Raw genomic sequence first — 27,978 nt, forward strand, 5'->3', positions numbered from 1 at the left:
GGTGGAGATTATAACAGAACATGGCCAAGATGTTCAAATGTTCATAAATGACCAGCATGGTCCAATAATATTAAGGCAGAACAGTTGAAACTGGAGCAGCAGCACGGCCAGGTGGACTGGGGACAGCAAGGAGTCATCATGTCAGGTAGTCCTGGGGCATGGTCCTAGGGCTCAGGTCCTCCGAGAGAAAGAAAGAGAGAATTAGAGAGAGCACACTTAAATTCACACAGGACACCGAATAGGACAGGAGAAGTACTCCAGATATAACAAACTGACCCTAGCCCCCCCCGACACATAAACTACTGCAGCATAAATACTGGAGGCTGAGACAGGAGGGGTCATGAGACACTGTGGCCCCATCCGAGGACACCCCCGGACAGGGCCAAACAGGAAGGATATAACCCCACCCAATTTGCCAAAGCACAGCCCCCACACCACTAGAGGGATATCTTCAACCACCAACTTACCATCCTGAGACAAGGCTGAGTATAGCCCACAAAGTGGACTTGTCCTGAAGCCACTCCTGCGTTGTCTTGGCTGTGTGCTTAGGGTCCTTGTCCTGCTGGAAGGTGAACCTTCACCCCAGTCTGAGATCCTGAGCACTCTGGAGCAGGTTTTCATCAAGGGTCTCTCTGTACTTTGCTTCGTTCATCTTTCACTCAATCCTGACTAGTCTCACAGTCCTTGCTGCTGAAAAACATCCCCACAGCATGATGCTGCCACCACCATGCTTCTCCGTAGGGATGGTGCCAGGTTTCCTCCAGACATGATCTTGGTATTCAGGCCAAAGAGTTCAATCTTGGTTTTATCAGACCAGAGAATCTTGTTTCTCATGGTCTGAGACCATTAGGTGCCTTTTGGCAAACTCCAGGTGGGCTGTCATGTGCCTTTTACTGAGGAGTGTGGTTTGGCCACTCTACCATAACGGCTTGATTGATGGAGTGCTGAAGAGATCGTTGTCCTTCTGGTATGTTCTCCCATCTCCAGAAGAATTCTTGTCAGTGACCATCGGGTTCTGGGTCACCTCCCTGACCAAGGTCCTTCTCCACCGATTGCTCATTTTGGCCGGGTGGCCAGCTCTATTAAGAGTCTTGGTGGTTCCAAACTTCTTCCATTTAATAATGATGGAAGCCACTTTGTTCTTGAGTACCTTCAAGGATGTACAGGATTAAAATTGAATTCTACTACACCGGCTCTGATGCTCATCGGATGTGGTAGGGCTTGAAAACTATTAGACTACAAAAGGAAACCCGGATGCGAGCTGCCCAGTGACGCGAGCCTACCTGATGAGCTAAATGCATTTTTATGCTTGCTTTGAGTTAAGCAACACTGAAGCATGCATGAGAGCACCCGCTATTCCGGAGGACTGTGATAACGCTCTCGGTAGCCGATGTGAGCAAGATTATTCACAAAGCCACGGGGCCAGGTGGATTACCAGGACGTGTACTCAAAGCATGTGTGGATCAACTGGCAAGGGTCTTCACTGACATTTTCAACCTCTCCCTGACTGAGTCTGTAATACCAACATGTTTCAAGCAGACCACCATAGTCCTTGTGCCCAAGGAAGCAAAGTTAACCTGCCTAAATGATTACCGCTCGTTGTACTCACGTAGGAAGCCATGAAAGGCTGATCATAGCTCACATCAACAGCATCCTCCCGGATACCCTAGACCCAATCCAATTCGCATACCGCCCCAACAGATCCACAGTGATGCCACTCTGATCCTCAACACTGGGGCCCCTCAGGGGTGTGTACTTAGTCTGCTCCTCTACTCCCTGTTCACCCACGACTGCATGGCCAAACACGACTCCAACACCAAGTTTGCTGATGACAGAACAGTGGTAGGCCTGATCACCGACAACGGTGAGACAGCCTGTAGGGAGGAGGTCAGAGAACTGGTGGTGTGGGGCCAGGACAACATCTCCCTCAATGTGAGCAAGACGAAGGAGCTGATCGTGGACTACAGGCAAAGGCGGGCCTAACAGGCCTCATTAACATCAATGGGGCTGTAGTGGAGCGGGTCTAGTGTTCCAAGTTCCTTCGTGTCCACGTCACCAATGCTCTATCATGGTCCAAACTAGAGGTCGACCGATTATGATTTTTCAACGCCGATACGGATTATTGGAGGACCAAAAAAATGCCGATACCAATTTAATTGGCAAATTTTATTATTTTATCTAATGTGTGTGTGTGTGTGTATATGACAACAATACTGAATGAACAATCAACACGTTTTTAATTTTTTTTTACTTAATATAGTACATAAAATAAATTTAGTCTAAAATAAATAATGAAACATGTTCAATTTGGTTTAAATAATTCAAAAACAGTGTTGGAGAAAAGTCAAGGGCAAGATGTGCCATGTAAAAAAGCTAACGTTTAAGTTCCTTGCTCAGAACATGAGAACATATGAAAGCTGGTGGTTCCTTTTAACATGTCTTCAATATTCCCACTTAAGAAGTTTTAGGTTGTAGTTATTATAGGAATTATAGGACTTTCTCTCTATACCATTTGTATTTCATATACCTTTGACTATTGGATGTTCTTATGGGCACTTTAGTATTGCCAGCCTAATCTCGGGAGTTGATAGGCTTGAATTCATAAACAGAGTTGTGCATCAAGCATTGCTAAGAGCTGCTGTTTGAATGAACGCTTACGAGCCTGCTGCTGCCTACCCCCGCTCAGACTGCTCTATCAAATATCAAACCATAGACTTAATTATATTATAATTAACACAATATGGTCAAATCCGGAAACTATCATTTCAAACGTTTTTCAGTGAAATACGGAAACGTTCCATCGAACGGGTGGCAACCCTAAGTCTAAATATTACTGTTACATTGCCCAACCTTAAATGTTATGTCATAATTATGTAAAATTCTGGCAAGTTACTTACGGTCTTTGTTAGGAATAAATGGCCTTTCAACAGTTCGCAACGAGCCATGCGGCCCAAACAGTTGCATATACCCTGTTTCTGCTTGCACTGAACGCAAGAGAAGTGACACAATTTCCCTAGTTAATATTGCCTGCTAACATGAATTTATTTTAACTACATATGCAGGTTTAAAAATATGTACTTGTGTACATTATTGCAACGATTGTACTATTTTTGCAAATGTGCTTTTGTTAAATAACCTTTTTGGCGAATTTGAAGCAACGCAGAACAAGCTAGTTAACTACACATGGTTGATATTACTAGGTTAACTTGTGATTATGTGAAGATTTTTTGTGTGTATAATATGAGTGTAATGCTAGCTAGCAACTTGTCTCCTTGCAGCCCCAAGGTCATTTTGACACTGCACTCACGTAACCGGTGTTCAGCCTGCCACGCAGTCTCCTCGTGGATTGCCATGTAATCAGCCATAATCGGAATCCAAAAAGGCCGATTACCTGTTATGAGAACTTAAAATCTGCCATAATTAATCAACCTCTAGTCCAAACACACCAAGACAGTCGTGAAGAGGGCACGACAACACCTTTTCCCCTTCAGGAGACTGAAACGATTTGGCATGGGTCCCCAGATCCTCAAATGATTCTACAGCTGCACCATCGAGAGCATCCTGACCGGTTGCATCACTGCCTGGAATGTGAAGCGCTACAGAGGGTAGTGTGTATGGGCCAGTACATCACTGGGGCCAAGCTTCCTGCCATCCAGGACCTAAATAATAGGCGTGTCAGAGGAAAGCCCATAATTCAATCACCCAAGTCATAGGCTGTTTTTTCTGCTATTGCACAACAAGCGGTACCGGAAGGCCAAGTCTAGGACCAAAAGGCTCCTTAACATCTTCTACCCCCAAGCCATAAGACTGCTGAACAATTAATCAAATGGCCACTGGACTATTATTGACCCCTCCCCCTTCCATTTGTTTTGTACACTGCTGCTACTCACTGTTATTATCTATGCGTAGTCACTTCTTCCCTACATACATTTACAAATTACCTAACCTGCACCCCCGCACACTGACTCTGTATCCCCTGTATGTTTTTGTTTACTTTTTATAGTTCTTTAAACTTGATTTTATTTTGTAAATTTTCTTAACCGGCAGTGCAGTTCAAGAAGAGTTAAGAGCTTGTAAGTAAGCATTTCACTATAAGGTCTACACTTATTGTATTCGGCTCGTGACAAAGTTTGATTAAGACTGTAACAAAATGTGGAAAGAGGGAAGGTCTGAATACTTTCCAAGTGCTCTGTATATCATAAGCGTAGCTGTGTGACGAGTCACCCTTGCAGAGTGACATGGTTTTGTCTCCCAAAATATCCAGACAGTCAAAGATTTGCATTGTCATCATAACACAGCATTTTGTTAATATGGCATTATGTTCTTATGGTGTAATAATGCTACTCATTGTTATATCCCTAGCAGGTTCAAAGTCTATGCAAGAAGGAAGCTGGGGTGAGGGCGACCAGGGCTCTGTGGCGGCCTCTCGTCACTCCAGCTGGGAGGAAGAGGAGGAGGGAGGTGGAGGGGTGTGGAGCAGCGCTGGGTCCCAGGGTAGCAGCTCTTCCTACAACAGTGGGGGCTGGGGCCAAGGTCACGGGGGCAAGAAGCCCAACAAGGTAGAAAAGGATTCACAATGGGGGGGGGTTTGTTTGGTTGTTGCCTCATTCAAATACTTCATAGGAGTTGGATTTTTGAGGTCTTTTGGTTTGAAGAGTACTATTTGTTTGACAATGTTTGTGCCAGAACAAACTACTGCCATAAATGTTATCTGTATGTTTTTGTCTCAGGCTCCACTGAAGAGTGGAGGAGGAGACTCCTGGATGAACCCCATGAATAAACAGTTCTCCAACATGGGGCTCCTGGTAAGTTTCAGAGCAAATACAAGGTTTAGGGTCCATGGGCAGGCATAGGTTGTGTTTTGAGATACTGGACATAGTGGGAGATGTTTTGTTGTAGCTATTACAATGACGATGTCATGCCAAGCAGGGCCTAAAATTTACTTTTTGGTCCATAAACCCTGCAGGTAGATGGCGAAATATACTCAGCAAAAAGACACGATCCTGTCTTTCAAAGATAGTTCTTAAAAATCCAAATAACTTCAGAGATCTTCATTATAAAGGGTTTAAACACTGTTTCCAATGCTTGTTCAATTAACCCCCCAAACTAAGTAGAGAATCAATCTTCAGGATGTTATTATCATATATATCCAATAACGTTCCAACCAGAGAATTCCTTTTTGTCTACAGAGTAATGGAACGCAAGGCGATCTAATGAATACTGCGCTTAACCAGGAACTGGCGTTCTGCCAGACCAGTGACTCAAATAGCTGCCATCAGGTCTCACATCACAATAGACTTCATTCCACGTTCTACTGACTATTGACATCTAGTGGAAGGCGTAGGAAGTGCGAACAGATCCATATCTTATTTGGATGTGAATAGGCGATGAGTTGAAAATCAACCAGCCCCAGAATTTCCACTTCCTGTTTGGAAGTTTGCCTGCCCTATGCGTTCTGTTATACTCACAGACATAATTCAAACAGTTTTATAAACTTTCTATCCAATAGTAATAATAATATGCATATATTAGCATCTGGAACAGAGTAGGAGGCAGTTCACTATGGGCACGCAATTCATCCAAAGTGAAAATGCTGCCCCCTATCCCTAAAGGACACTAACAGCTTACAGACGGTAGGCAATTAAGGACACAGTTATGAAAACTTAGGACACTAAAGAGGCCTTTCTACTGACTCTGAAAACACCAAAAGAAAGATGCCCAGGGCCCCTGCTCATCTGTGTGAACGTGCCTTAGGCATGCAGCAAGGAGGCATGAGGACTGCAGATGTGGCTGGGGCAATACATTGCGTACTGTGAGATGCCTAAGATAGCGCTACGGGGACACGGGACAGACAGCTGATCATCCTTGCAGTGGCAGACCACTTGTAACAACACCTGCACAGATCGGTACATCCTAACATCACACTTGCGGGACAGGGACAGGACGGCAACAACTGCCCGAGTTACACCAGGAACGCATAATCTCTCCATCAGTGCTCAGACTGTCCGCAATAGGATGAGAGTGGCTGGACTGTGTGCTTGTAGACCTGTTGTAAGGCAGGTCCTCGCCAGCAACATCGCCTATGGGCACGAACCCACCGTCGCTGGACCAGACGGGACTGGCTAAAGTGCTCTTCACTGACGAGTTGTGGTTTTGTCTCACCAGGGGTGATGGTTGGATTCACATTTATTGTTGAAGGAATGAGCGTTACACCGAGGCCTGTACTCTGGAGCGGGATCAATATGGGGGGGTCTGTCGTCTGGGGCGGTGTGTCACAGCAGCATCGGACTGAGCTTGTTGTCATTGCAGGCAATTTCAACGCTGTGTGTTACAGGGAAGGCATCCTCCTCATGTGGTACCCTTCCTGCAGGCTCATCCTGACATGACCCTCCAGCATGACAATGCCACCAGCCATACCAAACTTTATTTGTCACATACACATGGTTAGCAGATGTTAATGCGAGTGTAGCGAAATGCTTTTGCTTCTAGTTCTGACAATGCAGTAATAACCAATGAGTAATCTAACCTAACAATTTCACAACAACTACCTTATACATACACAAGTGTAAAGGAATGAAGAATATGTACATAAAAATATATGAATGAGTGATGGCACAGAACGGCATAGGCAAGATGCAGTAGATGGTATTGAGTACTGTATATACATATGAGATGAGTAATGTAGGGTATGTAAACATATATAAGTGGAATTGTTTAAAGTGGCAAATGATACATTTTTCATCAATTTTTAATTATTAAAGTGGCTGGAGTTGAGTCAGTATGTTGGCAGCAGCCACTCAATGTTAGTGGTGGCTGTTTTTTTAACAGTCTGATGGCCTCGCGATAGAAGCTGTTTTTCAGTCTCTCGGTCCCTGCTTTGATGCACCTGTACTGACTTCGCCTTCTGTATGATAGCGGGGTGAACAGGCAGTGGCTCGGGTGGTTGTTGTCCTTGATGATCTTTATGGCCTTCCTGTGGCATCGGATGGTGAAGGTGTCCTGGAGGGCAGGTAGTTTGCCCCCGGTGGTGGGGGGAGCAGTTGCCATACCAGGCGGTGATGCAGCCCAACAGGATGCTCTCGATTGTGCATCTGTAAAAGTTTGAGTGCTTTTGGTGACCAGCCGAATTTCTTCAGCCTCCTGAGGTTGAAGAAGCGCTACTGCGCCTTCTTCACCACTCTGTCTGTGTGGGTGGACCAATTCAGTTTGTCCGTGATGTGTACGCCGAGGAACGTCAAACTTACTACCCTCTCCACTACTGTCCCGTCGATGTGGATAGGGGGGTGCTCCCTCTGCTGTATCCTGAAGTCCACGATAATTTCCTTTGTTTTGTTGAGTGTGAGGTTATTTTCCTGACACCATACTCCGTGGGCCCTCACCACCTCCCTGTATGCCGTCTCGTTGTTGTTGGTAATCAAGCCTACCACTGTAGTGTCGTCTGCAAACTTGATGATTGAGTTGGAGGCGTGCATTGCCACGCAGTCGTGGGGGAACATGGAGTACAGGAGAGGGCTCAGAATGCACCCATGTGGGGCCCCAGTGTTGAGGATCAGCGGGGTGGAGATGTTACCTACCCTCACCACCTACTTGTTCTGTGTGTAATTTCCTGCAAGACAGGAATATCAGTGTTCTGCCATGGCCAGCGAAGATCCTGGATCTCAATCCCATTGAGCACGTCTGGAACCTGTTGGATCAGAGGGTGAGGGCTAGTCTGGGAAAAGTCTGGGAACTTGCAGGTGCCTTGGTGAAAGAGTGGGGTAACATCTCACAGCAAGAACTGGTAAATCTGGTGCAGACCATGAGGAGGAGATGCACTGCAGTACTTAATGCAGCTGGTGGCCACACCAGATACTGACTGCTACTTTGATTTTGACACCCCTCAGTTTGTCTCAGTTGTTGAATCTTATGTTCATACAAATATTTACACATGTTAAGTTTGAAAATGAACACAGTTGACAGTGAGGACGTTTCTTTTTTTGCTGAGTTTTTTAAAAAAAATTATGGAGAAAACAAACTGACTATGCCTAATATTTATAGAAAATGTATTAGTAAGAAGTAATGTGATACATTGCTCAATTTCATTACAATGTTTGTGACGTGAGTCTCTCAATCAAAATATCAGATGAGTTAAAGGGCGAGAGGTTACCTTGGTAATGGTGTCACTGGAGTCTCAAGTGTGTCTGTGTGAGATTTTGGATCTGACTAGTAGTAGACAGCATCTCTCCGCTATCAGTTGAAGCAGCAGACTCAAACTAACATTGAAAAACAACCGACCTTGTGATCAAAGCAATCTAAATGGCCAAGAAACACGAGGACAAAGTCTCACTTTGTAGATTTGAGTAAATTAGACCAGCGTTTATGCCTGTGCGCAGTGCCTCCAAAAATGAATATATCAGCACTCTGCACAAATCTCCCTAGCCAGGCAGTGTTGCTGTGCGAGGTGGTTTATATATTATTTTTTCTTTTTGCGATTAGCAGCTATGCAACATAACTGCAGAAATACTCTTAAAACAAGCTACTGTAGGGCCTCTGGTCTAAGTAGACGCGCCACTACAGGCCCAGGTTCGATCCCAACCCGGCTGTATCGCAACCGGCCGTGATTTGGAGTGCCATAGGGCGGCGCACAATTGGCCCAGCGTTGTCCAGGTTAGGGGAGGGTTTGGCCGGGGGGGCTTTACTTGGTTCATCGCGCTCTAGCGAAGACTCATCAGTTGAACAGTGTTTCTTCCAACACATTGGTGCGGCTGGCTTTCAGGTTAAGAGGGCGGGTGTTAAGAGGTGCGGTTTGGCGGGTCATGTTTCATAGGACGCATGACCCGACCTTCGCCACCAGAGCCCCAACGTTGCAGCGATGAGACAAGATCGTACACGTGTGCTCATCCTTTACTTTTTACTCCTATTTCTATTCGCAAATGTGAATGTAATGCTCGCACTCTAGAGCCCTGCAAATCGACCACCCGCCTACATGGCTTGTGAAATATAAATTTTTACTCTCCAATACCTCAATTCACCCTCATTTGGCAGGTGTTAAGTTTACGCCCCCTGATGCCACGTGATAGCGATGTTGGGGTTGATGGTGGTAGTGAAGATATGTGCTGTGTTTGTAGGGTGATGATCCTAGCGGGCGACCTCTGGACCTGGCCCCTGGTCCTTCTCAGGATAAGAAAATGGAGGGAGAGAAGCGAGGGATGGGCCTGAATGACTACAATGGAGAGATGCGTAAAGGAGGGCAGAGAGGAGTGGGAGGAGGAGGCATGGTCTACCGTTCACCTGGTTCCAAAGAGATTGGGCCTGGCGACCCTGGGCCTTGTTATGACAAGGTTGGTACCTCAGACACATCACAAACCTCTCTGGATACGTCCCAAATTTCACCCGTATTCCCTGTATAGTACATTAGTTTTGATCCGATGCCCTATAAGCCTTGGCCAAAAGTGGTGCACTATAAAGGGCCGCAAACCTCTGACTTCTCCAAGTCCCTCTTGTCCCGTTAACATTTTCTTCTCTGTATTTCTTTCTTTCCCATCTTCTTTTGGTATCCTTCTTCCTGCCCCATCATTTGGTATCCTTCTTCCTGTCTTGCCTACTTCTTCCCCCAAATTGGGCAACTACTTCGATTGGCTGTCACTGCGATCAGCAGCCCTTGCCGTTCACCAATCAGGATGGGTTCCTTGGGGAGGAGTACTCTCCACCCACTGTCTACAAACCCTCCCCCCTCTACAGCCACACTATCCCCCCTAGACAAGTAAGGCTGTGTCCCTCTGTCTCCATCAGCTCATTGCTTCACTGCTAACCTGGTCCCCGAAACAGGTTCTGCTTTAGCCAACTCTTGAGTACTGTACATCCCTCATAAATTGTATTTGTCAAAAAATCTGAGTACATATCATTAATAAAAAATAAAATGGATGTACCAATTGCAGATTATTCCTTTTAAACATCAAGTACAAAGTATCCTAATGTAATTTTGTGTCAATAGCTAGGTTTCCAACCGATTGGTGACAGGTTTTCATGCAAATATTCTCAAATCTGTATAAAAACAAAACACATTTTCCCACCAGAAACGTTTCCATCAAACTGACTTGTTGTGGATTAAAGACTGTGCGTGATGACAATGCACATAAAATAACTTTTGCGGTTAAATTCCCATGTACTGAATAAAGTACAAGTTGTGTTAAATGGGTTTCCATCGCATTTTCAATTCTGGGTTTTGTCAAAACAAATATGGTTTGTTTAGTGAATGTGCCTACTTTGGTTTTGGCATGTGCGCTCTAGCCAACAGCTCACAGCTCATATAATGGTACCTACAGTGCCTTAGGAAAGTACTCAGACCCCTTGACTTTTCCCACATTTTGTTACGTTATAGCCTTATTCTAAAATTGATTTATTTTTTAATCCTCATCAATCTACACACAATACCCCAAAATGACAAAGCAAAAACTTTTATTATTTTTACATTTTTGCTAATTTATATATATTTTTAAAAACAATGTAATTGCGAAAAGTATTCAGACCCTTTTAATCAGTACTTTGTTGAGGCAGCGATTACAGCTGCCTCACAGCTGCCTTCTTGGGTATGACACTACCAGCTTGGCACACCTGTATTTAGGGGCGGCAGGTAGCCTAGTGGTTAGAGCGTTGGGCCAGTAACCGAAAGGTTGCAAGATCGAATCCCCGAGCTGACAAGGTACAAATCTGTCGTTCTGCCCCTGAGTAAATAAGAATTTGTTCTTAACTGACTTGCCTAGTTAAATAAACAAAACATTTGGGAGTTTCTCCCATTCTTCTCTGCAGTTGCTGCACAACTATTTTCACGTCTCTCCAGAGATGAAGTATGGTGGTTCAAGTCCGGGCTCTGCCCCAAGGACATTGAGACTTTTCCTGAAGCTATCCATACCTGCGTTGTCTTGGCTGTGAACCTTCTCCCCAATCAGAGGTCCTAAGCACTCTGGAACAGGTTTTCAACAAGGATCTCTCCGTTCATCTTTCCCTCGATTCTGACTAGTCTCCCAGTCCCTGTCGCTGAAAAACATCCCCACAGCATGATGCTGCCACCACCATACTTCACCGAAGGGATGGTGCCAAGTTTCCTCCAGACGTGATCTTGGCATTCAGGCCAAAGAGTTCAATCTTGGTTTTTCAGATGAGAGAATCTTGTTTCTCATGGTCTGAGAGTTAGGTGCCTTTTGGCAAACTCCAGGCGGGCTGCCATGTGCTTTTTTTTTACTGAGGAGTGACTTCCGTCTGGCCACTCTACCAATAAAGGCCTGATTGATGGAGTGCTGCGGAGATGGTTGTCCTTCTGGAAGGTTTTCCCATCTCCACAGAGGATCTCTAGAGCTCTGTCAGTGATCATCGGGTTCTCGGTCACCTCCCTGACCAATGCCCTTCTCCCCCGATTGCTCAGTTTGGTTGGGCGGCCAGCTCTAGGAAGAGTCTCGGTGGTTCCAAACTTCTTCCATTTTAAGAAAGATGGAGGCAACCGTGTTCTTGGGGACCTTCAATGCTGCAGATATTTTTTGGTACCCTTCCCCAGATCTGTGCCTCGACACATTCCTGTCTCGAAGCTCTACGGACCATTCCTTCAACCTAATGGCTTGGTTTTTGCTCTGACATGCAGTGTCAACCATAGGACCTTATATAGACTGGTGTGTGCCTTTCCAAATCATGTCCAATCAATTGAATTTACCACCGGTGGACTCCCCATGTTTTTGAAACATCTTCAGGATAATCAATGGAAAAAGGATGCACCGGAGTTCAATTTCGAGTCTCATAGCAAAGGATCTGAATACATATGTAAATGGACTATGTCAAGTTTTTATTTATAATATATTAGCAAATATTTTTTTTAAAACTGTTTTTGATATGTCATTATGTGGGGTCAATGGGTCTGAATACTTTCCAAAGGCACTGTCTGAGATTATTATGGATAAGAGCGAGTTTGTCAAACAGCAGCCAAGCATCGATCATCATGTCACCAGAATAAGTCCCTCGATATTTATTGGAAAGTAACATCAAGCTCATCGCCTTCCACTGTCACCATCCTGTGAAGTTCATCATTTTATTTAATCTGTAGCCTAACAAATTGCATGCTTTCCTGAGTCGTAGTGGGAGGACCACACAACATATCATGAGGTGACTCCAAGTTTACTTCGATATGATAGTTATTATAATAAAAATGTATTTTCACAGCCATTTCTCGCTAAATGTATTTTACCTACACAAAACGATCCCAGCTTGTCTGGTGTATTTTGTTGTCATTTGGAATGTTTACCGACAAATGTTCTGTTTTCATTAGTCCTGCCTGCCGTAAAAAAAAAAAAATATCCGACATGTACTTTACTCTCATAAAAAGTTTGGATGGAGACATGTTTATTGTTGTACCATTCTCTTCATTTGTAATTTCCTACTTCATCTCCTCTGTCTTAATATCTAAGAGTCAGCCATGTTTGTATCCCTCTCTGTTCCCCTGTCAGGGTGGTCATAACATGTTTGGCGGCTGCGGTGGTGGGATGCCCCAGTCCAGACACCAGCCCGGTGTGCCACCCATCAACACGTCCGCTGGGATACGAGCGCAAGTGCCCCATCAGTACCTGTCGCCTCAGGTACCATTGTTGTTTTTGTTGTTGTATTTGATCAGACTGTAAAAGTAATCAGCTGTTTTAATGTTAATCTTTTCACAGCTTTTTTCACAATACTTGCTGATCAATATCCCTTGTGCAAATCAGTCTACTATATGCCCCAACCTCTGCTCAGGAACAATAGATTTTTTGGTCCGTTGGCTTTTTAGTCAGAACTTTATGTGCAACATGTTGTTTCCAAGGATGTGATTTTATTTTGCCAGCCTGCTCTGGATCATTACCTAATGTGAGTGATTAGGTGAACTCACTCGATGGAGGAAGAAAATCTCACCAAATCGATGAGTAGTGCACCACTGATTTTCTGTTTATTAGAGGTAATGTGCTAGACAGAAGGTGCTTTGTTTATGTTCCACGTTCCCATGGTAACACCGATGTTCCAGGTGCCAGGTTCCATGCTGAAGCAGGTGGCACCTCCCAGTGCCGGCGTGAGTGGGGTGGCGGGTGTAGGAGGGGGTGTGTTCCCCCCTCAGCTGTCCCCCCAGCACATCGCAATGCTGAGCGGCATCTACCCCCCCCATATTCAGTTCCAGCTGGTGAGTAGCTGTACTCCTATACAACTCTAGAATGAAAACCGTAGTGGCCAGAGAACATAGCCTTGAGGAACACCAAAACAAACCTTAGATTTATTCTAATTAAAGCCTTGTTGGCTGACACGTCAAGGTTTTTATATACCTATATAGGCCTATGACAAGTCAGTAAACGTACCAATTTGTTTTACAAATTAGAGACCTTACAGCTCTATTACCCCTTCTTCTTCTAGCCACTCAATGTTTCCTCTGGAGAGAGAAATAGCAGTGGGGGGATTGTTTTGGGGGTCCCTCCCCAAATACATTTTATGTTGGACTGAGAAGCTTAGTTGTGGGGACTTTTTAAAATAATATTCTACTCCAAAATGAATGAAAAATAAAATGATGCTGATACCATTTAAAAAAAATTCCGCGCCCAATAACATATTGGTACAATTATTTGTTAAAATTATTTTAACATATTGGACCATGGTCCATATTATCAGGTATGCCATTAGCAATAAGCATATTACCTGCAGCCCAATTTATTCAGCATAGTGGCTGGCTATAAATAGGCTGAAGCATGGGGTTGCCTATTGGGCTAATCATTAGCTAGATACCAAATGTAATCTTTTATCTAGTTCGCATCCTATTGATGTATTGTATGTCCCAAAAAACTTGGTTAAACACAGTAAATATGTGTGCCTTCCTGTTAAGGAAACTTGGGGTAACATGCCTGTACTTCTCGCAGAGACCACTTCATGTCACCATTTTCTCCCCCTAAAACTTTCCCTGGTTACCACTACTCTTGCTCAACAAAACATTTCACCTGTCAGCACAATTAAAGTCACTCCCCAAAATTATTTTGAGGTAGTCAGAATGCATGTTTCCCTCCCATATGCCACTCGTAACTTGAATGCGCCTCAGGGAATATTTCTCTCCCATAGAACACGACAAGAAGCTGTAGGTAAACAGATGAACTATTATACTATGAGGTTGTCAGATTTCTGCTCATTGCTTGTTTTTTTGCAGAGAAAAAGTAAATGTGGACTCTTCTAGTGTCTTAAATGTGCACTTCGCCAGAAATATTTGTTCATGTTCCATATTTTTGGGGGTGTGGCACCAATGAGTTTGCCGTGGAGCAGCGCCGCAGCAGAAACACTGCACTGTGTTGAGACTGCCTTCCTCTTGGGGCAGGTGTTTACAGTGGTCTCTCCCTCTCCCCCAGGCCTGCCAGCTCCTCCTCCAGCAGCAGCAGAACCCCCAGCAGCTCACCTCACCACAGCAGCTACAACAGCTCCTACAGAACCAGAGAAAGTTCCCCCAGAACCTACGCCAGCAGGCCGACCCCCAACAGGTCAAACTGCTATTACTGTTACAGCTGCTACTAATACTATTGCACTGGAAACAACACAACCAATGTTCCCTCTAAGCAGCGAGCGTGCGTGGCCGTTCTTCTGTGATCTAATCAACATTATATCTCAGTCCCTTTTCAATGCAACAAACCAAAACACATCTAACTTAGCAAGATTGAGTCTGTGATTTTGTGGTAGGCAGAGCCAGAACGCAACGGAGTAGAATTCTATTGGCAGGGGTGGCACACAAGCGGTCTTTTAATCAGCTGCGAGTGAAGGCACTTTTCAGATCAGTTCTTTGCAGGTTAGCAAGTTAATATCCCAGTTATACATAAGTATAGGTCAGCAATGGGGAGTTACTGCTTCCTACAAGAGCACAAAACATGTAGGCTACATTTCTTTGAAAAGCTAGTCTTAAGGTAAAAAGCTTGTCTTAATCAAAGGGGGCAGTGTTGTATTTTGAGACAGGCATGAATAAGCCAATAGGCAGAGGGGTAGCCTACATTATCTAATTCTCTGTATGGTAGTAATAATACATTTTATTTTATAAAGGGGTTTCTTGCATCATGCAATTTAGTCACCTATTTGGTCCATGGTGTTACAGGCCAAGTAAAAAATCATTAATTCATGTCAAGCCTTCATAATGTAAGTCTCATGCATTGAACACCACATATAGGCCAGATCATATAATTCAAAAGCTATTTCGATGTGAAATTGTTATGGGATTTGCTCCATTGGTTTTGTTGGTAGGCCTACATTTAATGCTCAAATAGCCTATTGGCTACTGTCAAACTGTAAGGGTACAGCCTCAGTGTTCACTGTGAATGCGCACCGGAAGTTGCATGAAATTCTCACACTGTTCAAGTTTCCGCTCACAAGAACCTAAAATGTTCTTAGTGCCTCAATTTTTTTTAATGAACATTGAACGAAACCCTAGTTATTTCAACTAGTTATTTCAACCTTAAACGAAACGTGCCCGCTATGAATCAGGTGAAACTCTGTACATACTATATGTTTTGAACACAAACGTTGAATTCTGATTTGTATGATTTTTCACATGAATAGTCATAGGCTGGTGTTGCACCCATGTTGCCATGTCTGCTCACAGGGTTCCCAATTCCACCCATCCCTCATCTCTCTCCTCAGCTGGCCAGGATCGTGGCTGTTCTCCAGCAGCAGAGGCAGCAGCAGGGTGTCGGAGGGGGCTCCAAACTATCACCCTCTGACCTGGGAGGAGGAGGCCCCAAACTGCCTATGACTGACTCCCTGCCCCATCCAGGCATGGGTGGCTCTGTGGACCTGCTCCAGAAAACACAGGGCTACTCTGGTGAGCGCTGTAAATAATGACATGAATGGACGTAAAGGATAGATTATCATTTATTTTTGAAAAATGCTTGATTTTCCATTTTACCCGAGAGATCGTCCAACTCATTTTGACAACTGTTATACATCTTATTTTCAATACAAACCACTAACAATGTTAGTTTTATTTGTTGTATGTACAGGATACACATGGTATACACCGTCCAACCAAATGCTTACTGTCAGTGTAAACCGTCTTGAGGATTTTCATTGCATACTGACGGATTCTCTGCATGTAATTGAGTCATACAGGCCCCCTGCCATCAGCGCTAACCCCTACCTGTCCCCCTCCCTCTCAGGCTATGGTGGAGGAGTGAACCTGTCTGGTCTGGACATGGGGGGCTCGGTGATGGGAGGCCCAGGGGGGATGAAGGACATGGGGGGGCAGCAGTCCCGCTTCAAATGGATGATGGAGGGTCACTCTCCTGCCCCCTCCCCTCCTGAGAGCCTCAACAAAAACGGTGAGAGTCCTAAAACTGTAGTGAGTTTACGGAATTAATTATTGTATGACATGGGGCAGCAGGTAGACTAGTGGTTAAGAGCGTGCCAGTAACCGAAAGGTCGCTGGTTTGAATCCCCAAGCCGAAAATACGCTGATGTGCCCTTGAGCAAGGCACTTAGCTCCAATTGCTCATGTCAGTCGTTCTGGACAAGAGCGTCAGCTAAATTACTAAAATGTAAATGCCAGCATGTATATGTTGATTGTTGACCCATCTTCTGCTTTTTCATCTGGCTTTATTTGTCGTCTTTCTTCATCTCTCTCTCTCCTCTGTATCGCTCTCTTATTATCTTCTTCTCCCTCTTTCAATCCCCCTCTTCCTCTTAGGTCCTATGTCCACCCCTATGAGAAGGGGGGGCTCTCCATACTCCCAGTATGACATGATGGGAGGGGAGGGGCTAGGCATGCCCCTCCAGAGGGACAACTGGCACCGTACTCCTGGAAACAAGATAGGCTCCAAGCCCCAGGGCACGTCCAGCTGGCCTCCTGGTGCGTGGCCATTCTAAATACCAACTGAATCTGCAGGATTTTGATCTATCCAACCACTAACACACCTGATTTGACCAAATCCCCTGAATCAGCTAGTGTTGGGCTGGAACAAAAGCCTGCAACAAACACCCTGTAGCTCTCTGGGACCAGGGTTAAGTCGTGGCTTCATCTGTTTTCAAAATAAAAATCAAGAATTTCTGTTTGTCAGAGTTCCAGCCCGGCGTGCCCTGGAAGGGGATCCAGAGCATCGACCCTGAGTCTGACCCCTACATGACCCCAGGGAGCATGATGGGAATCCCTGGGCCGTCCAGCCTCAATGACACCGAGCACCAGTTGCTAAGAGACAACACAGGTACCTACCGAGACTCATGCAGAGTTGCAACTGTATCTATGACTAAGTCCACTTTCCGAGCACCTGTTGATAAGAGACCAGCTGACCTGACATATTACATAAGTATGCTGTCATCAGCCCACGTCCTCACAAAGTCAAAGAAACTAGTATACCCCTGAAATCATATCCATCAATGCATGCACCAGTTAAACATTAAGTTGTGTTAATAATATACTCTCTGGTGGTCCGTGGACCAATTTCAGATTACATTTTTTTTGGAACTTAGTCCAACTTACAAATTTGCTTTAAAACTGCTAAATTGTCTCTATGCCCTGTGGAAAAATTTGCAGAATTGCATGACATAAAATATTTGATGTTAATCTTCGCTGTCACGTGGGGGGCCGCTAAAATGTTTTGCTCGCAGGGTGGGGGGGTTATGGATGTGGGTACGCAGACCCACGAGCCACCTTAAGTCATGGGGCCACGCTTGTTGTGTTTGTGTTCTAGAAGCCAACCCCTCCCTGAACACCTTGCTGCCTTCACCTGGTGCCTGGCCCTACAGTGCCTCAGACAGCCCCCTCAACAACGCACACAACTCAGGTAACAGACTGAAAACGCAGTAACACTATGAATGTGCTATGTATGCTTTATGGATGTGCTATGAAGTCCTAAGGTGCCTTTCACCAAAAGAGCTATCACGTTCACTTAGGGTGCGTCCGCAAATTCACTCTATCTACTCTGATTTCAGAGCATTCTCTTCTGAGTATGCCAGAGCGCAGAATAACTAATTAATTTACGAACACTCAACACCCGTTGAATGTGTCAGTAAACGTCGGCAAAAACTCGTAATTAAATTGTTGCCAGCAGCACCGTTAGTCACCAACGCTCTGGATAACATGAAAACAGCCTAACCAGCTCTGCTCGGGTGAGTAAAAAAGGTCAAAAAGTGGTCAAAAAGTGACCTGTTCCCTCGTTTTTCTCTGGAAGTACAGTGGGGCAAAAAAGTATTTAGTCAGCCACCAATTGTGCAAGTTCTCCCACTTAAACAGATGAGAGAGGCCTGTCATTTTCATCATAGGTACACTTCAACTATGACAGACAAAATGAGAAAAGAAAATCCAGAAAATCACATTGTAGGATTTTTAATGAATTTATTTGCAAATTATGGTGAAAAACAAGTATTTGGTCACCTACAAACAAGCAAGTTTTCTGGCTCTCACAGGACCTGTAACTTCTTTAAGAGGCTCCTCTGTCTTCCACTCGTTACCTGTATTAATGGCACCTGTTTGAACTTGTTATCAGTATAAAAGACACCTGTCCACAACCTCAAACAGTCACACTCCAAACTCCACTATGGCCAAGACCAACGAGCTGTGAAAGGACACCAGAAACAAGATCTCACCCCGTGGGGTCAAAATGATCACAAGAACGGTGAGCAAAAATCCCAGAACCACACGGGGGGACCTAGTGAATGACCTGCAGAGAGCTGGGACCAAAATAACAAAGCCTACCATCAGTAACACACTACGCCGCCAGGGACTCAAATCCTGCAGTGCCAGACGTGTCCCCCTGCTTAAGCCAATACATGTTCAGGCCCGTCTGAAGTTTGCTAGAGAGCATTTGGATGATCCAGAAGAAGATTGGGAGAATGTCATATGGTCAGATCAAACCAAAATATAACTTTTTGGTAAAAACTCAACTCGTCGTGTTTGGAGGACAAAGAATGCTGAGTTGCATCCAAAGAACACCATACCTACTGTGAAGAATGGGGGTGGAATCATCATGCTTTGGGGCTGTTTTTCTGCAAAGGGACCAGGACGACTGATCCGTGTAAAGGAAAGAATGAGTGGGGCCATGTATCGTGAGACTTTGAGTGAAAACCTCCTTCCATCAGCAAGGGCATTGAAGATGAAACGTGGCTGGGTCTTTCAGCATGACAATGATCCCAAACACACCGCCCGGGCAACAAAGGAGTGGCTTCGTAAGAAGCATTTCAAGGTCCTGGAGTGGCCTAGCCAGTCTCCAGATCTCAACCCCATAGAACATCTTTGGAGGGAGTTGAAAGTCCGTGTTGCCCAGCAACAGCCCCAAAACATCACTGCTCTAGAGGAGATCTGCATGGAGGAATGGGCCAAAATACCAGCAACAGTGTGTGAAAACCTTGTGAAGACTTACAGAAAACGTTTGACCTCTGTCATTGCCAACAAAGGGTATATATCAAAGTATTGAGAAACTTTTGTTATTGACCAAATATTTATTTTCCACCATAATTTGCAAATAAATTCATTAAAAATCCTACAATGTGATTTTCTGGATTTTTTTTTCTCATTTTGTCTGTCATAGTTGAAGTGTACCTATGATGAAAATTACAGGCTTCTCATCTTTTTAAGTGGGAGAACTTGCACAATTGGTAACTGACTAAATACTTTTTTGCCCCACTGTAGATAGCAAGTTAGCCAGTTAGCTTGGCTACTTGTGAGGTCAGAACACTCGGCTCAACCCTACTCCTCACCCAGACCGTCCAGTGTGTGCACTCTGAACGCTCCCGAGAGCGAAACGCTCTGAATTTATGAATGCCCAGAGTGCACTCTGGCACTCCAGTGAATTTACAAACACACCCTAAACATTCTCCTGGGGTTCGAAATAGAGGTCGACCGATTATGATTTTTCAACGCCGATACCGATTATTGGATGTCCAAAAAAGCCGATACCGATTAATCTGACAATTTTTTGTTTGGTTTTTGTTTGTTTTTTGTTGTAAAGGGACAATTACAACAATACTGAATTAACACTTATTTTAACTTAATATAAAACATCAATAAAATAAATTTAGCCTCAAATAAATAATGAAACATGTTCAATTTGGTTTAAGTAATGCAAAAACAAAGTGTTGGAGAAGAAAGTAATGTGCCATGTAAAAAGTGTGCCATGTAAAATATGTGCCATGTAAAAAAGCTAACGTTTCAGTTCCTTGCTCAGAACATGAGAACATATAAAAGTTGGTGGTTCCTTTTAACTTGAGACTTCAATATTCCAAGGTAAGAGGTTTTAGGTTGTAGTTAATATAGTATTTATAGGACTATTTCTCTCTATACCATTTGTATTTCATATACCTTTGGCTATTGGATGTTCTTATAGGCACTATAGTATTGCCAGTGTAACAGTATAGCTTCTGTCCCCCTCCTTTCCCCTACCTGGGCTCAAACCAGGAACACATAGACACCGCAAGAGGAATAACTACTCAAAATCTAAAAGCGAGTGACGTTTGAAACGGTATTAGCGCACACCCAGCTAACTAGCTAGCCATTTCACATTGGTTACACCAGCCATTAGGCTGATAGGCTTGAAGTCATAAACAGCGCTGTGCTTGTGAAGAGCTGCTGGCAAAACGCACAAAAGTGCTGTTTGAATGAATGATTACGGGCCTGCTGCTACTCAGTCAGACTGCTCTATCAAATCAGACCTAATTATAACATAATAACACAGAAATACGAGCCTTTGGTCATTAATATGATCGAATCCGGAAACTATCATTTCGAAAACAAAATGTTTATTATTTCAGTGAAATACGGAACCGTTCGGTATTTTATCTAACGGATGGCATCCCTAAGTCTAAATATTCTTGTTACATTGCACAACCTTCAATGTATGTCATAATTACGTAAAATTCTGGCAAATTAGTTCGCAATGAGCCAGTCAGCCCAAACGGTTGCATATTCCCTGACTCTGCGTGCAATGAACGCAAGAGAACTGACACAATTTCACCTGGTTAATATTGCCTGCTAAACTGGATTAATAGTTATAACTAGTGATTATGATTGATTGATTGTTTTTTATGAGAAGTTTAATGCTAGCTAGCAATTTACCTTGGCTTCTACTACATTCGTGTAACAGGCAGGCTACTCGTGGAGTGCCATGGTTAGAGCGTTGGACTAGTTAACTGTGAGGTTGCAAGATTGAAACCCCTGAGCTTACAAGGTGAAAATCTGTCGTTCTGCCCCTGAACAAGGCAGTTAACCCACAGTTCCTAGGCAGTCATTGAAAATAAGAATGTGTTTTTAACTGACGCCTAGTTATATAAAAGGTATACAAAATAAAATATATATATATTTTTTTAATAATTGGAAATCGGCGCCCAAAAATACCGATTTCCGATTTGTTATGAAAACTTGAAATCGGCCCTATTAATCGGTTGACCTCTAGTTCGAAATATACTCTGTTTTTCCTTTTGTTTACTCTCAAATGTTGTCAAGTTTCAACTGTCTGAGTTTATCCTGCTGTTAGTCAGACCCAGGTCTGACTAGTTAATTCCCTGTTGCCCGTAGCAAAGTACACAGAGTACAAGACCAGTTGGCCCCCTGAGCCCATTGGACACAACAAGATGTGGAAGACTAATCGCAACCAACAGTCCCAGCAGCTGCCACGCCCACCCCCGGGACTCACCAATCAGAAGCAGGCCTCGCCGTCCCGTGGCCCGTGGCAGGCCCGTGGCTGGGGCAGCTCGAGCGGGAGCCAGGAACCCAGATATGGCCCTGGTAATGTCATAACAGGGTGTTTGAGTCTTTCCACCCTGGTCTGTCCTGCCTGCTACCTGGTGAAGTATTAAATGTACCCAGATGTCTGTTGCCTTGCTCTGATTCCACATCCCTAATGGTACCCTATTCCCTATTGGCCCTGGTCAATAGTAGTGCACTATAAAGGGAATGGGGTGCCATTTGGGACAGAGCCCCAGAGAAATTGCATAGCTAGGTGGTTAGGCCTCAGAGCCCACTTTTATATTTTATTCACCAAGCTTAAAGTACAGTAGGGCTTATTTCTCATTCATTGGTCCAGAACTGGCTGCCGCAGGTACAGAGGTTGGGGTTGTCTACAATGTGGAACTGATCCCTGTGTGTGGTTTGGTGCTAATAGGCTCTGCTTGGAGTGATGGGGGGACCTCCAGAGGAAGCTGCTGGCTGGTGCTCTGCAATCTCACTCCACAGGTACACACACACACACATCATCCCTCATAAAGACTACACACACCATTCCTCGGGACAACACACACGCATGTGCACACATACAGAATCACTTCTCTTGCACATATCACCTCTACCGCACAAGTCATCCCTAACCCCAGTCCCTCCATGATGTCCACTCCTGCAGATCGACGGCTCCACCCTCCGTACCATCTGTATGCAGCATGGCCCCCTGCTGACCTTTCACCTTGGCCTGACCCAGGGCAGCGCTCTGATTCGCTACAGCACCCCACAGGAAGCTGCGAAGGCCCAGAGCGCACTACACATGTAAGCTCCTCTTAGCCTGTCAATCATGGTGTAGTTCTGTAGATGAACAGGCAGCAGTTCCACTGTGTTTTACTGCCGGCTTTACAGACGATTACAGACTCCTTTTCAGACAGATACTTTTTCCACTTAAATTAACTAGGCTACTTTTCAGTTTTCTAGTTAGAAAAAGTCTGCTGAGCCCTCTCCCGCTAGAATGAACGTCATGCATCTTCTAGCCATATTTTGATAGGAAGTGCGCCTGTCGGTCACAAATTGAGTGACAACAGAGAAACACTTCTGGTTTGACACTGCTGTCTGTCTCGCCTCTCGGTACCTGGGTTTGTGTTGTGATTGCAGTCGAGTTTCTGGAGAGAGGATGAATTTGCACCTCCCATATAGTTGAAATCCACTTACCTATTGTTTTCTAGCACAGTCATTTATTTTCTTTAGAGTGCAGGGTCCAACATTAACGATGGCCCTCCGGGGCCAGTAAAAACCCTTCGGGCCAGTGGATCTCTTCAGTGGCCAGTAACATTTTAGCTCATTTTTGCATTCTTGTAAAATATTTACCTGCTCTTTCACAGTCTACCATTGAAGACTACAAATGTCATGCTATTTGTAGTTGATCAATATGATTGGCTGTTCATTCAAGCACCACCACACTTCCGTTAGTCACAGCTGTCCAGAGCTAAAAGAAACACCCATCAATCTACTCAGAGTTGATTTATTTTAGGGAAAGTGATTTACAAAAGTTAACATTCAGTAGTGAACATACTAGCAATATGCTGGCTACTGTTGATAGTCTGCAAAAAGAATGCTACAAATAAACAGCTAGCATTCTTGGCTAGCCTACTGTCACCATGTCTATCTCTTTTGGAACATTGGTCTTAAAGGGCGTTTGTTTTTACTCTGTTTATTTAGAACCTAACGGACAACTAGGAAAAGTGCAAACCAAGTTTATTCACCCAATGGGTCAGACAGCTGAAATGTTCCCATCAGCACAAGTATTTATACCCAACTTTAGGTGAAATCTCCTCCTTTTCTCAAAACATTACATCTTTGTTGCTAGGCAGGCTAAGTGATGTGTGTAATAAACTGTTCCTTCTCCCTTCATCTGACCTGACCTGAGTCCACATTCCTCACTAATCCATAGCTATCCAACTTTATCAGTGACCGCAACCATGTGATTGCCTTTTCCCTTACTTTGTAACTCTCAAAGCCCATGGCTCATATCCACCCTTAATTGACCCCATCATATACATTCCTCATATATGTAACCATTAACTTCTGGTGTAGCAAGTATTTCAAACTACAACCCAACATCCCATTTTCTAATCTTCTCTAAGTGACATATTTTAGAAACAAAAATAAATTAATACAATGAATGAATACATTGTAGTCCTGAAAAATATAGTAATGACTTGCTTAATTATATTACACAGCTTTAATACACATCATAACCAAATGTAGCCTATTAATATAAAGTATGCCAAACTATAGGTGAGCGTTTCCCCAAACTCTGCCCTCTGCACCCCAAGGGGTGTGCACGTTTTGGTTTGTGACCTAGCACTACACAGCTATTTTTATTGGTCAAAGCTGGATGATTATTTGAATCAGCTGTGTAGTGCTAAGGCAAACACCAAAACTTGGGGTCCCGAGGACTGAGTTTTGGAAGCGCTGCTATAGGCCCTGCATGACCCAGAAATGATGTTCGGGCCATTTAGATTTTTGGCCAACTGGCCCTGCCACAGATTGGTGGTGCCTAGGCTATTTACTGTGCTTTGATTTACAAACAGCAAGCTTGACTAGTTTATAAAAGGTGTCGAATTGACCAAATAAAGTATTTCATACAGTGCATTCGGAAAGTATTAAGACCCCTTGATTTTTCCACATTTTGTTACGGGGCGGCAGGGTAGCCTAGTTAGTGTTGGACTAGTAACCGAAAAGTTGCAAGTTCAAATTCTCAAGCTGACAAGGTACAAATCTGTCGTTCTGCCCCTGAACAGGCAGTTAACCCACTGTTCCTAGGCCGTCATTGAAAATAAGAATTTGTTCTTAACTGACTTGCCTAGTTAAATAAAGGTAAATACCCTTATTGTAAAATTGATTAAATAGTTTTCCCCCTTCAATCTATACACAATACCCCATAATGATGAAACAAAGATTTGTTGGAATTTTTATATAAAATAGAAAACACATTTACAAAAGTATTCAGACCCTTTACTTAGAACTTTGTTGAAGCACCTTTGCCAGCGATTACAGCCTGTAGTCTTCTTGGGTATGATGCAATAAGCTTGGCACACCTGTATTTGGGGAGTTTCTCCCATTCTCTGCAGATCCTCAAGCTCTGTTAGGTTGGATGGGAAGCGTCGCTGCACAGCTATTTTCAGGTAAATTCCTTCGACCTGATGGCTTGGTTTTTGCTCTGACATGCACTGTCAACTGTGGGGCCTTATGTAGACAGGTAGACCTTTCCAAATCATGTCTAATCAATGGAATTTATCACAGGTGGACTCCAAGTTGTATTAACATCTTAACAATGATCAATGGAAACAGGATGCACCTGAGCTCAATTTCAATTCTCATAGCAAAGTGTCAGAGTACTTTTGTCATTATGGGGATGTTGTGTGTAGATTGAAGAGGGAAAATTCGATTTAATCCATTTTAGAGTAAGGCTAACGTTACAAAATGTGGAAAAAGTCAAGGGGTCTGAATACTTTCCGATTGCACAGTATACGTCCATGGTATCTTGTTCGGACAAGTAAACTAAAGATCTTGTTTGTCAGGACTTGCCAGACAGTGATGTTACCTACTTGTCAGTAGGTAAGAGCATCGTTAAGTTGCTGTTCATTTGGCCCCCTTAATTTGCATACTGGCTTTTTTATTTTATTTTTTATTATACGCAAATATATTATTAAAACAATTCAATGAGGATGGTGAATCCTCCTCACTGCAGGAACCATTAGTAGACTAGAAAGAGCCTCACTGGTCCAAAATATGATAAAGGAGAACTGATTTAATTGTTTTAAAAGCTAATGATACGTAGATGGTATTTTCAAAGATATTAGCATAGGCCTACTGATTTAATCAGTGTTGACTGCTGCTTTCTGTATAGCAAAGCCCATGATTAACACTTGCTTCATTTTTCAGTCATACATGTATTGGAGATAGCTTAGAAAATGCCTCTTACACTGCTTCACAGTTGCTAGCTCTGTCACTAGAGATCCTGGTTCGAGTCCAGCCTCTGTCGCAGCCGGCCGCGACCGGGAAACCCATGGGATGGTGCACAATTGGCCCAGCATCGTCCGGGCTAGGGGAGAGTTTGGCCGGCAGTGATGCCTCTTACAGCTCCCCCCCTACTTTGTGCAATTTCCGCCTGAAGACATACCCAAATCTAACAGCCTGTAGCTCAGGCACAGAACCAAGGATATGCATATTCTTGGTACCATTTGACAGAAAACACTCTGAAGTTTGTGGAAATGTGAATTGAATGTAGGAGAATATAACACAATAGATCTGGTTTAGATAAAAAAAACATACGTTTTTTCTTTTTGCATCTTTAAAATGAACAAGATAAAACAAACATTCAGATAGGATGATGGGAACAATTTCAGTGAAAAATATAAGAGGGCAACAGTACTTGTGCAAAGTTTCAGAATGATAACTTCCAAAATGAGTGTGCTACATGACATTTATCATGAAGTCACCCAGGTGTCCCACACAAGTAGCCCAAATGTACCCAAGTGGCCAAATTGGTGAAGGTATGCATTTTGAAACGAATAACTATATACAAAATACCAAAATGGTATTCTAACATCCCCCCCCTATTTGCACACTTTCAATATTTGGAAGACCTTCAGTCCTCTATCAAATCTATTTATATAGCCCCAGCCTAAAACCCCAAACAGCAAGCAATGCAGGTGTAGAAGCACGGTGGCTAGGAAAAACTCCCTAGAAAGGCAAAAACCTAGGAAGAAACCTAGAGAGGAACCAGGCTGGGGGGTGGCCAGTCCTCTTCTGGCTGTGCCGGTTGGAGATCACAGTGGGTGTAGAGGGTGCAACAGGACAGCACCTCGTGAGTGAGTGAGTGAGATCTACTGTCTCCATTTCACTTTGGCCATTGATGTGGTCCTGCCCTCTCCTCAACAGTCTCAAATAGGCTATTTCATGTGGGTTGGGGTGGGGCGGCAGACACGCGCATCTCACATTTCATGACATTACATGTTTATATATTGCTTCTAAAAAAAAAATGTTTTAAATCGCAAATAATATTTTATATTACTTCATTTCAAACAAGGGCATTAGCATGATAAGAACTTACCAGTCCAAAACTGTCCTCTCCCGTTCAAAAAATATTCCTCCACAATCGCTAAATGAAGCATCCTACAACAATCTCTCTCACCTTCCCAATCAATTTATTCTAAAATTGTGTGTACATCTGTATATCTAGACTTAGATTTAGTTTTCCCTGACTTAGTCGCCATAATGATTGATATATAAACAGCTGAATCTGCGCGTTCACCAAACATTCGCTATTGAAACTTCAATAGCGAATGACTCTCGTTACGCTGGAGCTTACTACATGGGTTGGTCTTGCAACACATAAACATGGCGTATTGCCGTTTAGCTCCGCTCATTGGCTATCTACCCAGCTAGATTTAAAGACTATCAGTGGTCATTGGGGTAAAAGACAGTCAATCAACAAAACAGCGGGCAAATCATTGGTGCACAATGATGTCATGACTTGTCTTAAAATTGGTTTCTTTCAGTCAATACGTCCTGCGAAATGGCCCATCAGGTTTGATTGTGTTACAAACAAACCAGTTGATTACAGTGACTGGAAAAGTCACGTTCTGTGTGGGTTATTTACCTGGAATGTGTCGTCAAATGGAATGAGACGGAATTCACAACACAAGCGGTTCACAAAATGTTTTGTGTTAGGCTATAAAAACGGATTTTATCAAACAAAAGGTAATTCATTGTGTAACAATGAGCATTGGAATTGCAAACAGACGAAGATCGTCAAAGGTAAACAATTTATTTTAATGCAGTTTGTGACTGTTACGCCTATGCTGGTTAAAAAAAAATGTTTTTATGGGGCTCTATGCTCAGATACTCGCATCATATTCTTTCGCAGTAAATCCTTTTTTACATCTGACAACGCAGTTGGATTAGCAAGATTCTAGGCTTTCGATACATGTGAGACACTTGTATTTTCATGAATGTTTAATATGACTTTATGTAGCGATCACCGTATGTTGTGGAAGTTCAGCCCGCTAGCGGGTTCTGTGCGCAGAGAGGTTAAAAAGGGGTGAAAGTTTTTTAAATTCAACAGAATTACAAAAAATGAAAATGAATGAAGCCTGTGGAAGTCTGCATACTTACAGGATTATTTTAAAGACCGAGTGCAGTCAAAATGTACTTTCCATGTGGTTTTTACCATATTGTACAACAGCTGATGAATCGAAACCTCTAAAAGTATGAAAACAAATGTGACCAGCATTATGTCCTGATAGTTTCTGGTTGGAAACGCAATC

The 27,978-nt window shown here is 43.6% G+C and overlaps 1 protein-coding gene and 1 long non-coding RNA gene across 8 annotated transcripts in view; one reads left to right on the forward strand and one right to left on the reverse strand.

Moving 5' to 3' along the window:
• Window positions 1–27,978, forward strand: part of LOC110503127 (trinucleotide repeat-containing gene 6B protein) — a 61,262-nt gene that overhangs the window by 28,401 nt on the left and 4,883 nt on the right. For 2 of the 7 annotated variants that reach the window (XM_036960614.2, XM_036960622.2), the window contains 15 exons: window positions 4,363–4,559; window positions 4,731–4,805; window positions 9,108–9,320; window positions 9,635–9,742; window positions 12,471–12,599; window positions 13,016–13,168; window positions 14,370–14,498; window positions 15,643–15,823; window positions 16,158–16,319; window positions 16,685–16,846; window positions 17,055–17,198; window positions 17,685–17,777; window positions 21,503–21,712; window positions 22,089–22,159; window positions 22,323–22,462. In XM_036960614.2, the coding sequence (XP_036816509.2) occupies window positions 4,363–4,559; window positions 4,731–4,805; window positions 9,108–9,320; window positions 9,635–9,742; window positions 12,471–12,599; window positions 13,016–13,168; window positions 14,370–14,498; window positions 15,643–15,823; window positions 16,158–16,319; window positions 16,685–16,846; window positions 17,055–17,198; window positions 17,685–17,777; window positions 21,503–21,712; window positions 22,089–22,159; window positions 22,323–22,462 (2,167 nt within the window). The remainder of the gene's footprint in view (window positions 1–4,362; window positions 4,560–4,730; window positions 4,806–9,107; window positions 9,321–9,634; window positions 9,743–12,470; window positions 12,600–13,015; window positions 13,169–14,369; window positions 14,499–15,642; window positions 15,824–16,157; window positions 16,320–16,684; window positions 16,847–17,054; window positions 17,199–17,684; window positions 17,778–21,502; window positions 21,713–22,088; window positions 22,160–22,322; window positions 22,463–27,978) is intronic. The other 5 variants (XM_036960616.2, XM_036960617.2, XM_090217435.1 and 2 more) reach the window with 5 other exon arrangements.
• LOC149972588 (uncharacterized) overlaps window positions 141–27,978 on the reverse strand; it is a 439,554-nt gene continuing 411,716 nt past the window's right edge. Inside the window, exon 4 of the long non-coding RNA XR_016491121.1 lies at window positions 141–178. This is a non-coding gene — a long non-coding RNA (uncharacterized LOC149972588). The remainder of the gene's footprint in view (window positions 179–27,978) is intronic.

The sequence above is a fragment of the Oncorhynchus mykiss genome, chromosome 23, assembly GCF_057628025.1.
Source record: "Oncorhynchus mykiss isolate SJ-2025 chromosome 23, ASM5762802v1, whole genome shotgun sequence".
Taxonomy (NCBI): Eukaryota; Metazoa; Chordata; class Actinopteri; order Salmoniformes; family Salmonidae; genus Oncorhynchus; species Oncorhynchus mykiss.